General features: G+C 51.8%; 1 protein-coding gene across 1 annotated transcript; it reads right to left on the bottom strand.

Annotated features, from left to right (window-relative positions):
- Nucleotides 1–578: 578 nt before the first annotated feature.
- On the bottom strand, nucleotides 579–887 carry LOC126495502 (60S ribosomal protein L36-like). Its single transcript, XM_050133085.1, has one exon. It carries the CDS (start codon nucleotides 885–887, stop codon nucleotides 579–581), a length of 309 nt encoding a protein of 102 aa, XP_049989042.1.
- Nucleotides 888–14,623: the final 13,736 nt, after the last annotated feature.

Below are 14,623 nucleotides of genomic sequence, written 5' to 3'. Positions count from 1 at the left end.
ACCCAACAAAGGCCAGGTTTGCTTCCTCACTGGGACAGTCGGATGGTCTAGCTTCTTCAGCCGTTCTATGCCTGGAACTATGGGGATGCCCTGGAAGTACATGGATCCAGGTCATTCACCGGGCTGCCATAGAGTGCAGGCTGTCTGTGCCTTCAAGCTAGGCCTGGGCGTATTAGTACCTCACCAGCAGCACGCAATCGTGGACTCACATCAGGGTGGGATGACATTCAATAATATAGTTGACCCCAGCTAGGCCTGGGGATGGGAGTTCGCAATGGCAGGTGATGCTCTGGGGAACACAAATGACTTTGTGACTGCAGTTAGGCCTGGAAGTCTAAGGATGCTGTGGGATATCAAGGTCCTGGCAGGTGTTTAGTACTTCCCAACTTCAGCAGGCACCAGAGTGCAGGGGTACGGGGGGAATGCATCATCAGGCTGTGTTGGTCAGCTATCTGCTTTACCAGAACCAGGATGGGGGTGTGAAGATGGTGTTGGAGCAGGAGACTTGAGCTCTGAACACAGAAGCTCTTTTTTTTTTTTTTCTGCCACAGCAACGTTTATTGAGAACGGGGAGGGGATCAGTCCTTCTTGGCCTCCGCCTTCCTCATGGTGGCCAGTGCTTTGCTCAGCTCCTCCCGCTTCCTCTTGGCGCATGTGTGCGTGGTGTCCACCCGCTTCTTGGTGAACTTGATCGCGCGCTTGTCCTTGGACACCTTGAGCAGCTCCATGGCGCGCCGCGCCGGGCACACCTCCCGGATCATGTCCCGCACGAACCTGGTGTGCTTTGTGAGGCGCCTGCACCGCCGGCTGTGCCTCAGCTGGCTTACGTTCTTCGTCACCTTGTGGAACTGGTTGAGGCCCATGGCCATGGAGTAGCGCAGGGCCATGGCTGCTCCTCTCCCATGGCGGCTGCGACAGGCCACAGAAGCTCTTTACTCATGCTGTGTGACCAGATACTGGCGTGGGGACCAGGGGCAATCACTATACATGGCTGATGGGCAAGTTTCTTGACCAAAGATATGGCGGGGAGTGTGAGGATTGTCAGGGAGGGATTTCCTGGCTAGGTAGCTCTGGTGACCAGGCTTCTTGACCACATCTAGTTTTGGAACTGTTAAGATGCAGGCAGAGAGTTGTGTCTTTAGCACTCACCAGAGTAAAACTGGTGAGAGTGTGGCTTGACCCCAGGTGGACCTGGAACCATGGGATGATACGGAGTGCAAAACTGGGACTCATTGGCAGGTTCAGTCTGGAACCATGAAGGGGGACACGGAGTGCAAAGGTGGGGCTCATTGGCAGGCTCCGCTTGTATTCAGGCTTTTTAAAAACTAGAGTTTGCCCTGGGAATCTGGTAATTTGGGAAGGGTGGTGTTTGGGGTCATTCCCCTGGCTGGAGTGGTACAGTGAGGCTATGTTTGTGACCTCACTTCAATTCTAGGTTGGTGCAAGAGGGCACGGATCTGTGTCACAAGGGGAGGCTTCGCTGCTTCAGGAGCAATGGAGTGGACTTATGCCTGGGACCGCAAGGACAGTTCAAGAAGGTCCTGGAACTGTAGGGATGTCTTTAGCAGTGCACAGGTCTAGGTCACTCACCAGGGTTGGCTGATGTGTGAGTTGAATTTCTCAAGTTAGGCCTGAAAGTATTATGATACCCGTGGGACTTTGACCTCTCACAAGGCTGGGATGGTGTATATTCTGCTCGCACCTAGGTAGATCAGGACTTAGGGGATAGCGCAGGCAGGCGTAGCTCTTGGGAACTCAGCAAGCTGTGTCGGTCACCAATCTGCTTCACGAGAATTAGTTCTCAGCATGTGAGGAACGCACTGGGGTGGGAATCTTGATCTCTTAACAGGGAGGCCAGGTACTCAGGGCTGTGACCCAATATTAGTGTAGGATCTTGGGGGCGATGAAGATATGAGGCAATTTTGCACAATCACCATGCTTTCCTTGGGAGCATCATTTTGACCACACTTATTCCTGTGAGTGTGATAGTTGTCGGGGAAGTCTTGATCACTGGCTAGGCAGTGGTTATGACCAGGTATCTCAACCCTTATCAGTTTTGGGGTCATTAGGATGCTTGGGAAGAGTCGGGTCTTGATCACTCATTAGAGTTTGGCAGTAAGCATGGAACTTGACCCTGGCTGGGTCAGGAGCCCTGAGAATGGCTCAGGAGTGCAAAGGTCATGATCATTCACAGACTATGCTTTTTGACCCTAGCTAGTACCTGTGGTGCTGCTGGTGTATAGGCAGCCTGTAGTTGTTATTTACCGTTCTGAGCATGCACAAGAGAGTAGAGGTCTGAACACAGAAGAGTCTTGACTGGTTTGGGAACTGCTTGAGCAGTTGGGCTATATTTGGGACTGTGAGAATGGTACAGAAGGGCGGGGTCCTGATCCCTCACCTAGAGGAGCCAGGGACTGTGGGAATGTTCTAGCAGTGGAAGGGTCCTGGCCACTCATCGGCCTGACCTGAAGTGTAGGCAGTGCCTCTCAAGCTATTGCAGAAAATATTGGTATGATTACCTGCAGGATTTTGAGCTCTTACTGGGCGGGGATGGCACGTTCCTATTGAACCCAAACACACCAGGGAATAGCATGATGATTCAAGCAGACAAGGAAGCTCCTGAGAACTCACCAAGCTGCACCACTGTCTGAGCAGAGTGCCATTGGCTGGGCCTGTCAGTGCAGAGATGATTTAGGAATGCAGGGTCTTGATCCCTCCGCAGCCAGGTGTGGTTCAAGTTCATCCTGACCCCTTCCAGGGTCGGACTGTGGGAATGGAATAGATGGACAAGGTTAAGGCAACGATGGTGGTCAAGTTGAGTGGGCCAAGCCAGGCTTGGGATTGTGAGGAGGGTATGTGGGAACAGGGTCCTAATGGTTTATATGTCTGGCTTCCAGGTGCCTGGGTAGCTTGAACTCACCTGGGCCTGAGAATGCAGGGACAGCACAGAGGACTGTGTCCTGTGTCACTCAGGGGGCTGGCGTGTGTGCAGGTTGCATGACCCAAGCTAAGCCTAAGAGTGTTGGCAGTACTACAAGCTTTTGAGCTCTCACCAGACTGCTACGGGGCATGTTTTTATCAAACCCAGCTAGACCAGAGAGTAGGTTTGTTTCGGATTAGAGGTTCTTGGGAACTCACCAAGCTGGGCTGCCATGCAAACTGTGTGGCACCAGCTAGGCCTAACAATGTAAAAAGGATTTGGGAGCACAGGATCTTGAAGACTAACCAGTCTGGCCCTGTATCCATGCAGTTTGACGCCAGCTGGGCATGGGGTTGTGTCAGCAGTGGAGGGTCATTGTCAGTCAAAAGGCTGAGATAGTACACAAGGTTTGTGACTGCAGCTAGACAAGGCATGCCCTCTGAAAGATGGGGTTCTTGGGATCTCACCAGTGAGGCCAAGTGCCCAAGTTTATTGACAGCAGCGGGATTGGGGAACCGTGGTACCCATGTGGAGGGACTGCCTTGTGGGAAAACTGTAAGGCTAGGCCAAAAATGTGAGTTTGGTGTACCAGGGCAGATATTTTAATCTTTCCCCAGGGTAGTCTGGTGGGCAGGCTGATTCAGCCATTATATCCCTGAGACCAGAGTGATGTCCGGGAAGTGCACGTGTTAGGGTCAGTCGCCATGTTGGGCTAGAGTGCAGGTTTTGAACCCCAAGATGGTCCTTGGTATATTAGTTTGACAGCAGCGATATGCTATCTTTAGCTTTCAGCAGGTTAGGATGATGAGCAACCTGACTGGCCTCAGGTAGGCCAGGGACTATGAGTCTGGCTATGGCAGGCAAGGTTCTTGGGAACTCAGCAGGCTTTGTCACAACTCCTAGGCCTGGATTCAGGTTTGGTATGGGACATTGTGATCCTGAAGACTCGCTAGTCTAGGTTGGTATCTGGGCTGCTTGATCCCCAACTAGAACATGGCAGTGGAAGATGGCACCAAAGGGTACCTGGGCGACTTACAAGGCTATACTGGTGTTGGGCTTCACCAGAACTAGGCCTGGGTGTGGTAGGATTACACCAGAGTGGGAATTTTGATCACTGAACAGGGAGGCCCTGGTACTTGATTTACATGACCCAAATTTGGCGTGGGACCTTGGAAAAGGTGAAGGCAGGCAGGCTTCTTGGACAGTAGCTTCAGTGGCTGATGGGGAAGCTGCTTGACCACAGCCATGCCTTGTGAAGGAGTGTGAAGGAAATGACAGCCTTGTTGACTGGCACGGCAGTGCTGGGGAACAGCTTCTTAACTCCACCTAGTTCTGGGATTTGGGGGATTCTGGGAGAGTTGTTTTTTTTTTTTTCTTTTGGTTCTTGATTTCTCTGGGTAGGATGGCTCTGGCTTGACGGGGAACGTGAGAATGGCAAAGGGGGGCAACAGCTTGGGAAGTAGCTTTTTAACGCCCAGCAGGCCTGTGGATGTGGTAATTGTTGGGAAGGGTGGGACTCAGGATTGTCCCCCTGGCTGTGTTAAGTGCCCTCTGAGCATGTAGTTGCTACCTCACTCTCATTCTGAGGAGGTTCACAGGAGCAGGGATCTGGGTCAAAAACGAGTCTTGGCTGGTTTGGGAGCTCCTGGGATTGGACTATGCCTGGAACAGTCAGGATGGTGTGGGTGGGTGGGGTCTTGGTCTCTCACCAAGGGGGCCTGGGACTGTGAGCATGCCCTAGCAGTGCGAGGGTCCACGTTATCATCAGGCTGGGCTGGAGTGTAGGGTGTGGATGCAAGGCTAGGTTGCAAGTATTGATATGACAGCTGCAGGATTTTTTTTAATTTATTTATTTCTTTATTGATTAATTAAAGATTTCTGTCTCTTCCCCACCGCCTCCTCCCCTTTCCCTCCCCCTCCCCCAATCAAGTCCCCCTCCCTCGTCAGCCCAAAGAGCAATCAGGGTTCTCTGCCCTGTGGGAAGTCCAAGGACCACCCACCTCCATTCATGTCTAGTAAGGTGAGCATCCAAACTGGTAGGCAAGTTTCTTGAATCTGGGTTCCCGCGCAAACTGTGTAACAGCAGCTAGGTCCGGCAGTGTGAAGATGGCTGAGTGCAGGGCTGATGACCAGGCTGCACCAGATCGCGAGCTGTCACCAGGGAGGGGTGATGGACTCCAGCTATGCCACAGAATGGTGGTGTGGCTACAGCAGGGGACGTTACTGGGAGCTCAGCAGAATTTGTGACACCAGTTAGGTCTGGAATTAGAAAGACAGTGAGGGAGGCCAGGTTCTGAAACACTCAGCAGTCTGGACTGCTCAACCACAGACAGGCAGCTGTCTGGAAGACTCGTCACGCTGGGCTGGTTAGCAATGTGTTTCATCAGAAGTAGATCTTAGGGTGTGAAGACGATGCTGACCACTAAACAGGAAGGCCTGGTGCTTGGGCGGTGTGACTCAAATTTGGCAGGGGACCTAGCAGGAAGTGAAGGCAGGTGGGGCTCTTGGGCAGTCACTGTACTTGGCTGATGGGCCAGCTGCTTGTCCACAGAGATGCCTGAGACAAATGTGAGGATTTCCAGAATCTCGCTTACTAGCTAGGCAGCACTGAGGACAAAGCCTCTTGCCTAAACACTATGGCGTTGGTGTTGTTGGGACAGCCCATGAGCATGTACCAGAGTAGGTAGATGGTTAGGCGGCTTCAGCCCTTTTATGTCAGAGACTGTGAGACTGTCCTGGAAGGGCACAGGTCCTGGTCACTCACATGGCTAGGCTAGAGAGCAGGCTGTGCCCTCATAGCTAGGGCACTATGGTATTGGTGCCATGCCTAGACCTAGCCCAGCCAGTTTCATGAATGATGCAGGATCAGTCCAGATTCAGCCAGTCTGCATTTTGTACTATGGAGACGTCCCGGAGCCGCATGAGTTCAGGACACTTACGAGGCTAGGTCAGAGTGCAGGCTTCACACCCCAAGCTAGGGCTGAAACTATTAGTACCACACCCCCAGGATGGAATCTAGGGCTCTCACCAGTTTGGGATGGTCTCCTGACTGCCTGATCCCAGCCAAACACCAGAATCGTAGTTATGGTCTGGAGGGCAGGGATCTGGAAGACTCCACAGGCTGTGACGCCCCCTAGAACTGGGACAGGATAGTGAAGAAGGCTCTGGATCACTGAACACAGCAGCTTAGTACTCAGGCTGTGTGACCCAACATTGACACACTGCTTTGGGAAAGGTAGAGGCAGATGGGGTTCCTGGGCAATTGCTATGCTTAGTCTATGGGCAGGATGCACCATGCTGGGGAGTTATCACTGTCTAAGACAGCGCTACTGATGAGGCCGCTTGAGCCCAGCTTGAGCAGGAACTGTGTAAATGGCACAAGCGCTCTAAATCACTGACAAGCTCAGATTATGTCCAGGGTTCTGGAGCACAGCTAGGCCTGAGAGTGTGGTAACGGGTGGGGATGGGTTTGAGACCTCACTCCCGTTCTGAGCAGGTGAAGAAGGGCAGGGGTCTGGTTCTAAAAGGAGCCTTGGCTGGTCTGGGAGCTGCTGGGGTGGGAACTGTGCCTGCAACTTTGAAGGTGATACAGGAGGGCGCATCTTGATCATCACCAAGAGGGGCCTGGGACCAAGGGGGAATTTCTAGTAGTGCAAGGATCCGACCACTCACCAGGCTGGGCTGGTGGGCAGGCTCTGCTTTCCAAGCTAGGCCTGAAATGATGGAAATGACACCTCTAGGGTTTTGAGTTCTCACGAGATGAGGGACTACTAGCATGGCTCAGGCAGGTAAGGTTCATGGCAACACCAACTAGACCGGTCAGTGTAAAGTTGGTTTGGAAGTTCAGGGTCTTGATCCCTGAACAGCCTAGTCTGGCACAAATGCATCATGGTTCCACCTAGGTAAGGGAGTGTGAGGCAGATGGCCAAACTCGCGATGCTGGGCTTGGAAGTATAGGATCCGTTTAGAGGGCCAGGTTTTTGGATGTGTAAAGGCGTGGCCTTTCTCCCTCCACAGCAGATGCTCCGTACATACCTTGCCTGGGTTCATGGCTTATGGAAGTGCGCAGGTCCAGACTTCTCAAAAGACTGAGATAGAATGCACTCCATGCACCCCTAGCTAGGATCTCTAGCTCTCACTTGGCTGAGGTGGTACCCAATCTGCTTGACCCCAGCTAGGCTTGGAAGTATAGGGATGGCATGGGAGACCAGGTTCCTGAATATCCTGGCACTAGGAACAAGGGTCTGGGAGACTCACCAGGCTCTTCTGATGAGCATCCGATTCACTGCGCCTTGTTTGTCTTGAGGCTCACTCCCCTTCTGGCAGGTGCAGGAGAGCAGGAGTCTGGGTGACAAAGGAGTCTTGGCTGCCTGGGAGCGGCTGGAGTGGCAACTGTAAAGACTATGTAAGAAGGCATATCTCCATCCCTTAACAAGAAGGGCCCAGCACTGTGGGGGATGTCCTGGAAGGTTGCCCCGAGCCAGACCTGAAGACATCCGAATGACACCTGCAGGATTTGTAGGATCTCACCAGGCTGGAATGATGCTGTGTATTCCAAATGGATGGAGCTCATCTCTAGGCCAGGAACCTACCCAGTCAGTATAATAGTTTGACAGCATGGCCCTAGCTGGGCCTGGGAGTGTGGTAATGGTATTGATGGCTAAGGTTCTGGGTCAGTTCCAATGCTGGGCTAGTATTCAAGCTACATGACCTATGACCTAAGCTGTCTTTGGGAGAGTGCCAATGGCCACACACTGCTATCAGACCCAGATGCCATCAGAACTGGGGGTCCTGAAAGTGAGTCGTGGGAAAGTTGTGTTACTGGTATTTATCCTAGACATGCGAGGCTTGTGCATGAGGGAGGAATCAGGCTGATTCCACAGTTATATTCCTGGGACTATGGAAGTGCCCTGGTTGTGCCCCCTGCCCCCTGCTAGGCATGGGAGGATTAGTACCACACCTGCAGGGTAGCATCGTGAGCTCTCACCGGGGTGGGATCATAAATGATCTAGTTGATCCTTGCTAGGCCAAAATGTGTGAGTCTTTGGATGGTGTGCAGCTAGTGTGTGGGCTCCTGGGAGCAACTGGGCAGTGGGAAGTCCAGATGGCACATCAGAGGGTAGGCTTATGGGACACTCACCAGACTCTGCTTGTCAGCAGTCTTCGTCACCTGAACTAGGCCAGGGAGCAGAAGGAAGGATGGAGGCCTGGTACTCAGGCAGTATCAGCAAATATCGAATGGGACCCTGCAGAAATTGAAGGTAGATTAGGCACTTGAGAAATCACTATGCTTGACTTGAAAAATGCCAATCCTTGGGGGAATGACTTGTCTTAATTCCTGGTTAGGCAAAGCTGGTGAAGAGACTTCTTTACCCCAACTAGTTTGGATCTCCAGATGTTGAAGCAGAGTCAGGGTCTGATTACTCACTAGGGTAGGCTGTGGAGCCTGGCCCCTCCTGCACCACATCTGTGGGGATGGGACAGGTGGACAAAGAGCAGCTGAACTCGTAGGCTCAGGTAGTGTGCTGGCTTGATTGTCCCAGCCGGGCTTTATGGGAAGCACTGGGTAAAGGTGTGGTTTGAGGGTCACTCACCTGTTTGAGCTGGTGTACATTTAGCCTGTGGTTGTGACCTTACTCTGTTCTGAGCTGATGAAGGAAGGCAGGGGTCTGGGCCACAAAGCAGTCTTTGAGACTGTGGGGATGTCCTAATCGTTCAAGGGCCAGCTGGCTCAGCAGGCTGGACTGGACTTATGGCTGTGTTTCTTAAGCTAGGCCTGAAAATATTAGTATAACACCTGTTGTTTCTTTGAGTATGTGGAATGGGGTTGATTAATTAATACTGAATAATCCAGTTAGGATAGTCCCCTTATAACCATTAAAATATAATTGTTATTCTTGAGCTGGCCTGGTTATTTATCATACCAACCTAATTTGCAACATGGGACTATTGCTCAGGTAGGAGAGATTTTTATGACATCACCAAGCTGGGCTGCTTTACTGTGTGACATCAGTAAAGTGATTGATTGGGAATGCAGGGTCTCAGTTACTCACCTCTTGGGTTCAATGCCCATAACCCCAGCTGGGCTGGGAAGTGTGGAAATCGTGCAGAGACACAGAGAAAGTCAGTCACAAGGATGGGATGGTGAGCAAGCTGCGTGAGCTCAGCTGGGCTGTCCGAGTAGGACCAGCCCAGGAGAACAGGGGCTGGGTCTCTCACTAGGCTGGCTGGAGAGTGGGGAACTTGCCATAATCTAAGCCTGGAAGTATTCTGAGAGAGCAGGATGTGATTTTGAGCTCTTCCCAGGCTGGGATGAAGTTCAGTCTGAGCACTGGTTCAGGCAGGCAAGGATTCTGGGATCTCACTAGTGAAGGGCAAGGCTCAGGTTGCTTGACAACTGCTTGATCTGGCAGTATGGTTAGGATCATTGTGGAGGGGTATCACGAGACTGTGTTGTGTGAAGGCTCTGTCACTCAGTGCCGGTACTGGGAGGGTAAAGACGGGGCATAAGGGTGTGGTCTTGCTCTATCACCTGGGCAGGCAGGTGGTCAGGCTGCCTCAGTCATGGTTTGCCTGTGACTACATGGCTATCCTGGAAGTGCTTGGGTCCAGAGCATCCACTAGGCCGGGGAAGAATGTAGGCTGTGCACACAAAGCGGCACGAGAGAATGTTGGCACCACACCAGCCGGATAGGATCTTGACCTGTTGACATGCCGGGGTGATGTGCAGTCTGATTGTCCCAACCTAGGGCAGCAGATGTGAGCCTGGCTCTAGCAGAGAACGCACTTGGGGGCTCAGCAGGCTTATGATAACAGTTAGGCCTGGAAGTGTAAGGTGGTATGGGAGGCAAAGGTCTGCTTGCCCCCACCCAGCTGCTCAGTAGGCAGTAAAGATGGTACCAAAGAGCACCAGTCTGGGAGAATCACCAGGTAGTGCTGGTCAGCGATGTACTTCACCTGAACTAGGCCTGGTTGTGTGAGGAAGGCACTGGAGGAGGAGTCTTGGTCACAGAACAGGGATGCTTGGTACTCAGGCTGTGGAAATTGAAGGTAGGACTTGGGGTTCTCACCATGCTCAGATGAGGCATATTGTGATTGACCACAGGGAGGTCAGAGACTTTGAGGATGACTTAGGCACACGGGTTCTTGAGAACTCACCACGTTAGGCTGCTGTGCAAACTGTGTGACACCTGCTAAGACTGCCAGGTATACAGGGTCTTGATCCATTTGTAGTCTTGTCTGGTACAAATTCGTCTTGCCCATCCTTGGATACGAGAGTGTGATTATATTAGAGATAGGCCAGGCTCAGGGTCAGCATTATGGTCCAATCTGGGTTTAGGAGTGTAAGAATGGTGTGTAAAGCAGTGTCTTGGTTACCCATAATGCTGATTAACCCCAGGCAGGCCTGAGAATATAGGGATAGCATAAGAGGGCAGGGGTCATACTCATGTACAGGCTTATTGAGTATGACTATGTCACCCAAGCAAGGTCTGGGATAATTCTGACAACAACAGGATAGGATCTTAAAGTCTTACAAGGCTGGGATGGTGACCATTCTGATTGACTCTGGGTATGGAAAGCTAGATATTTTGGAACTCAGAAGGCAAGCCAACAGCTAGGTCTAGAATTAGGATGGCATTAGGGACCAGGATCCTGGTCAGGATCTTGAACACTCATCAGTATGAACTGGTGCCCAGGCTGTTTGACCCCACCGTAGAGGTGGTGCCAGAAGGTAGGTGTCTGGGAGACTCACCAGGCTGGGTTTTTCTGCAATCTGTTTCAAATGAACTAGGCATGGAAGTGTGAGGAAGATTCTGGACTTGGAGCCTTGATCACTGAACTGGGAGGCCAGATACTTACGCTATGTGACCCGATATTGTCATGGGAACCTTGCAGAGGTGAAGGCCAGTGGGCTTCTTGACTTCTTGGGTGATGGCTGTGCTTTAATAATGGGCAGGCTGCTTTACCACAGCTATGCCTGAGAGTATGGGAATCGTCAGGGAAGGGAGATTCTTGTCTGGCAGGCAGAGCTGGTGACTCAGTTCACTTGACCTCAACCAGTTCTGGGACTGGTTAGGATGCTGGGTTTGGCTCTTGATCCTTTTACCAGGGTCAGCTAGGGAGCATGGAACTTATGGCTCAAGTCCAGCTCACCTGGGAACTGTGAGGATGAAGGTAGGTGAGGCTCTTGGGTAATGGCTGAGCTTGGCTGATGGGCAAGTTGTTTTGATGGAGCTACGCTTAAGGTGCGAGGCTTGCCATGGAGGGGAAAGTCTTGATCACTATTTGGACACAGCTGGTGGGCAGCCCATTTGACTGGGATCATGAGGATGCTAGGGGAGAGTAGGGCCTTGATTACTCACCACACTAGGCTGGTGAGAAGGAAGCTTGAATCCCAGGTCGACTTGGAACTCTATGGAGGGCAGAGGAGAACACAGTGTGGAGATCATTCCCAGGTTGAGCTTGTGAGCAAGCATTTTCAGCCCAGCTAGGCCTGGGAGTGTGGTTATTGTGGTGAGGGGCAAGGATGGAGGTCTCTCACCTGGACTGCTTGGTTGACAATTGTGACCTCATTTCCAGGGAGCAGGGATGTGGGTTACCCAAGAGTCTTGGCACGTCTGGGAGCTGCCATGCAGGAGAATGGGGTCTTGATCCTGGGCCTGGGATTGAGGGAGGATAGAGCAGCACACAGATGCGGGTGGTTCTCCAGGATGGCTTAGAGTGCAGTTCATGCCTCTCATACAAGGCTTGAAAATATTCTTATGATACCTTCAGGAATTTGACATCTCAGCAGGCTACAATGGGGCACGTTACTGAGGACTGGCAAGGTGGATTGCTTTGAAAACTGATACCAGCCAGGCCTGGGCATATGAGGGCCGTTTGGTAGTGCAGGGCCTGGATCCCATGTAGGTCTGGACTGGTTTCCAGGAGGATTGACTCCTGCTGGACCTGGTAATGAGAGGATAATACAAGAGGATGGGGTCAGGGTCACTTACGAGGCAGGCTTGATTGCAGGCTGCCCGGCACAGGTTGGGCCTGGAAGCATTCTGACAGCCAGTGATGGTACATGGTGTCATTGATCCCAGCTAGACTGCAGCTCAAGCAGGTGGTAGTCTTGCTGTCTGCCAGCAGCCTGTCCTGGGAATGTGATGTCAGCGCTTAAGAGGTGGTGTTGTGGTTTGAATGAGAATGAGCCCCCCCCAGAATACTCGGTCTCTAGTTGGTGGACATGTTTGGGAAGGACTACGAGGTGAGGTCATGTTTGATCATTGATGTGACTGGGTGAGGACCTGGTTTGAAAAAGCCCAAGAAGGTTCCAGTTAGCTCTCTTTCTGCCTCCTGCTTTTACATTAAGAATTAAACTCTCGGCCCCTACTGCACCATCATGCCTGCCTGCCTGCCTGCTGCCATACTCTCTGCCACAATTAATTCCAGATTAACACTCTGGAATCATGAACAACAAATTGTTTTCTTGTATAAATTTCCTTGGTCATTGTTGTTATTATTATTATTGTTCATAAAATCTCTTTTGATTGTGTTTTCCTCCTCCCTCAACTCCTTCTCTACCCTCACCACCACCGTGCCTAACCGACTTATGCTCTCTCTCCCCCCTTTAAAAAAAGTGTTTTTTTAATCACAGTAATAGGAAAGTAACTAAGCTGGCTGGAGTCTGGGGCACTCATGGAACTGGTTTGTGCTGAGGCAGTGTTACCTGGCCTATTCCTGGGAGTGTAAGGACAGCGCAGGAGGGAATGTTCTTGTTTCGTCACCATAACAGACACGCGTTCCTGTTGCTTCAGCCATTCTGTGCTTGGGGCTATAGGACTCTCAGAGGTGCCAGGGTCTGGGTCACCCACCCGGCCACACTAGAGTTCAGGCTGTGCACTCTAGGCTTAGAACCACACCAGCAGGGTAGCATCTTGAGTTCTTAGTAGGCTGGGATGTGCTTAATTTGATTCAACTTAGCTAGGCAATGAAGTGTGAGTCTGGCTAGGACGATCTAAATAAGCAATACCTCAGGCCAGCAAGGTTTCGGGCCTCTCACTAGTTAGGGGTATTGTTCCAACTGCTTGACATTACCTGGGCCTCAGATTGTGAGCTTCTAGGTCATTTTTGAGACTGGCTTGGTGGGAAACTTCATGATCCTCGCAAGCTCTGGGAGTATAAAGATGGTATGTAATGCTAATGTCTGAATAGCTTACCTCCCTGATCTAGTCTCCATGCTGCTGGGTACAGCTAGGCCTGGGAAGATGTGGATGGCAGACATCAGGGCCACTCAGCAGGCAGACTTAATCAGTGATCTTATTCACCTGATGTCCTGGGAGTCTGGAGGAGGTGGCGAATAGGGATACTTGACTGTTCTGTAGGCTCGGCAGTTGCTCAGGCTATAGGAGACAAGGCAGGTTTGTAAGTGTAAGAGCAACTGAAGGCGGAGGTAGGGGCAGGGGGATATGTTGTTCTCACTAGGCTGGCCTGGTGCTCAGTTATATGAAGCAAATTGTCCTGTGCACTTGGGGAAAGTAAAGACAGATAGGGATATTTGACATTCACTAGTCACTGTAGATCTTCAAGCTGAATGACTGCAGGTAGGCCTGGGATGGTGAGGGTGTTGCAGAAAGGAGCATCAGTAGGCAATGGTGGTACCCAGGCTGCGTGATCCCAGCAAGGCATGGGATTGTTAACATAGTGGCATAGTTCCCAGTTTCGTCACTCTTCAGGTTAGGCTGGTCAGTAGGCAACTTGATCCTAGCTAACTCTGAGTGAGGGAATAACATGGGAGAGCAAAGGTCCAGGCAGAAAGAGTTGGCCTTGTGTGAAGTCTTTGGGACCTGAAGCAGGCCTAGCAGTGTGGTAACGGTGTAGGTGGGCCAGGTTCTGGGTCACTCACCAGGATGGACTGCTTCACAGTGTGCCTATGGCTGTGAGATCACTTTCTAGTCCAGGAGAGAGTGAATGCAGCAGGCTAGGTTTTTAACCAAACTCAGGGGAAAGGCAAGCTGCTTGACCAGGAGCAGGCCTAGGAGATGGGGAATGGCGCCTGAGGGCAAGGCCTCACCAGGCTGGGAGGGTGAGCACTCTGATGGATCCCAGTTAGATAAAGAAGTGTAAGGATGACAACACCCGGAAGAAGAAGCATGGGGGTGGTGTGGAGGCCAGGCACTTGATCACACACCAGACTGGGCCATCACTCAGGTCTCTGGACCAGAGCTAGGCCTTGGGCAATGGAGGGGGCAGGAGTCCGAGTCACTTACCAGGATATGCTGCTCAGCGAACTATTTCATTAGAACTAGGCCTGGGGCTGTGAGGAAGGCACTGGAACAGAGCCTTGATCACTGAACCGGAAGGCCTGGTACTCAGGCTTTGTGACTGGATGTTGGCGTTGGACCTCAGGGAAGGCAGGTGAAAGCAGACAGGGCTCTCAGGCAATTACTGTGTTTGGCTTATGGACAAGCTGCTTGACCACAGCCTGTGACTGTAACCTCATTCCCATTCTGGGGAGGTGTAGGAGAGCAGCAGCCTGGGTCACAAAGGAGTCTTGGGTAGTTTAGGAGCTGTTGGACGGGTGCAAGGTCTGGGAATGCGAAGATGGTGCAGGAGGGAGGGGTCTTAATTTCTCACCAAGAGGGGCCTGGGAACATGGGGATGTCTGTTGAGTGCATGTGTCCAGGGCTCTCACTAGGCTAGGCCAGAATACAAGCCACG

The sequence above is a fragment of the Alexandromys fortis genome, unplaced genomic scaffold (genome assembly GCF_014885135.2).
Source record: "Alexandromys fortis isolate MF-2015 unplaced genomic scaffold, M_Fortis_MF-2015_v1.1 scaffold_500, whole genome shotgun sequence".
NCBI lineage: Eukaryota > Metazoa > Chordata > Mammalia > Rodentia > Cricetidae > Alexandromys > Alexandromys fortis.
Note: the sequence above shows the minus strand (reverse complement) of the source record. Positions and strands in the feature narration are given on the sequence as shown.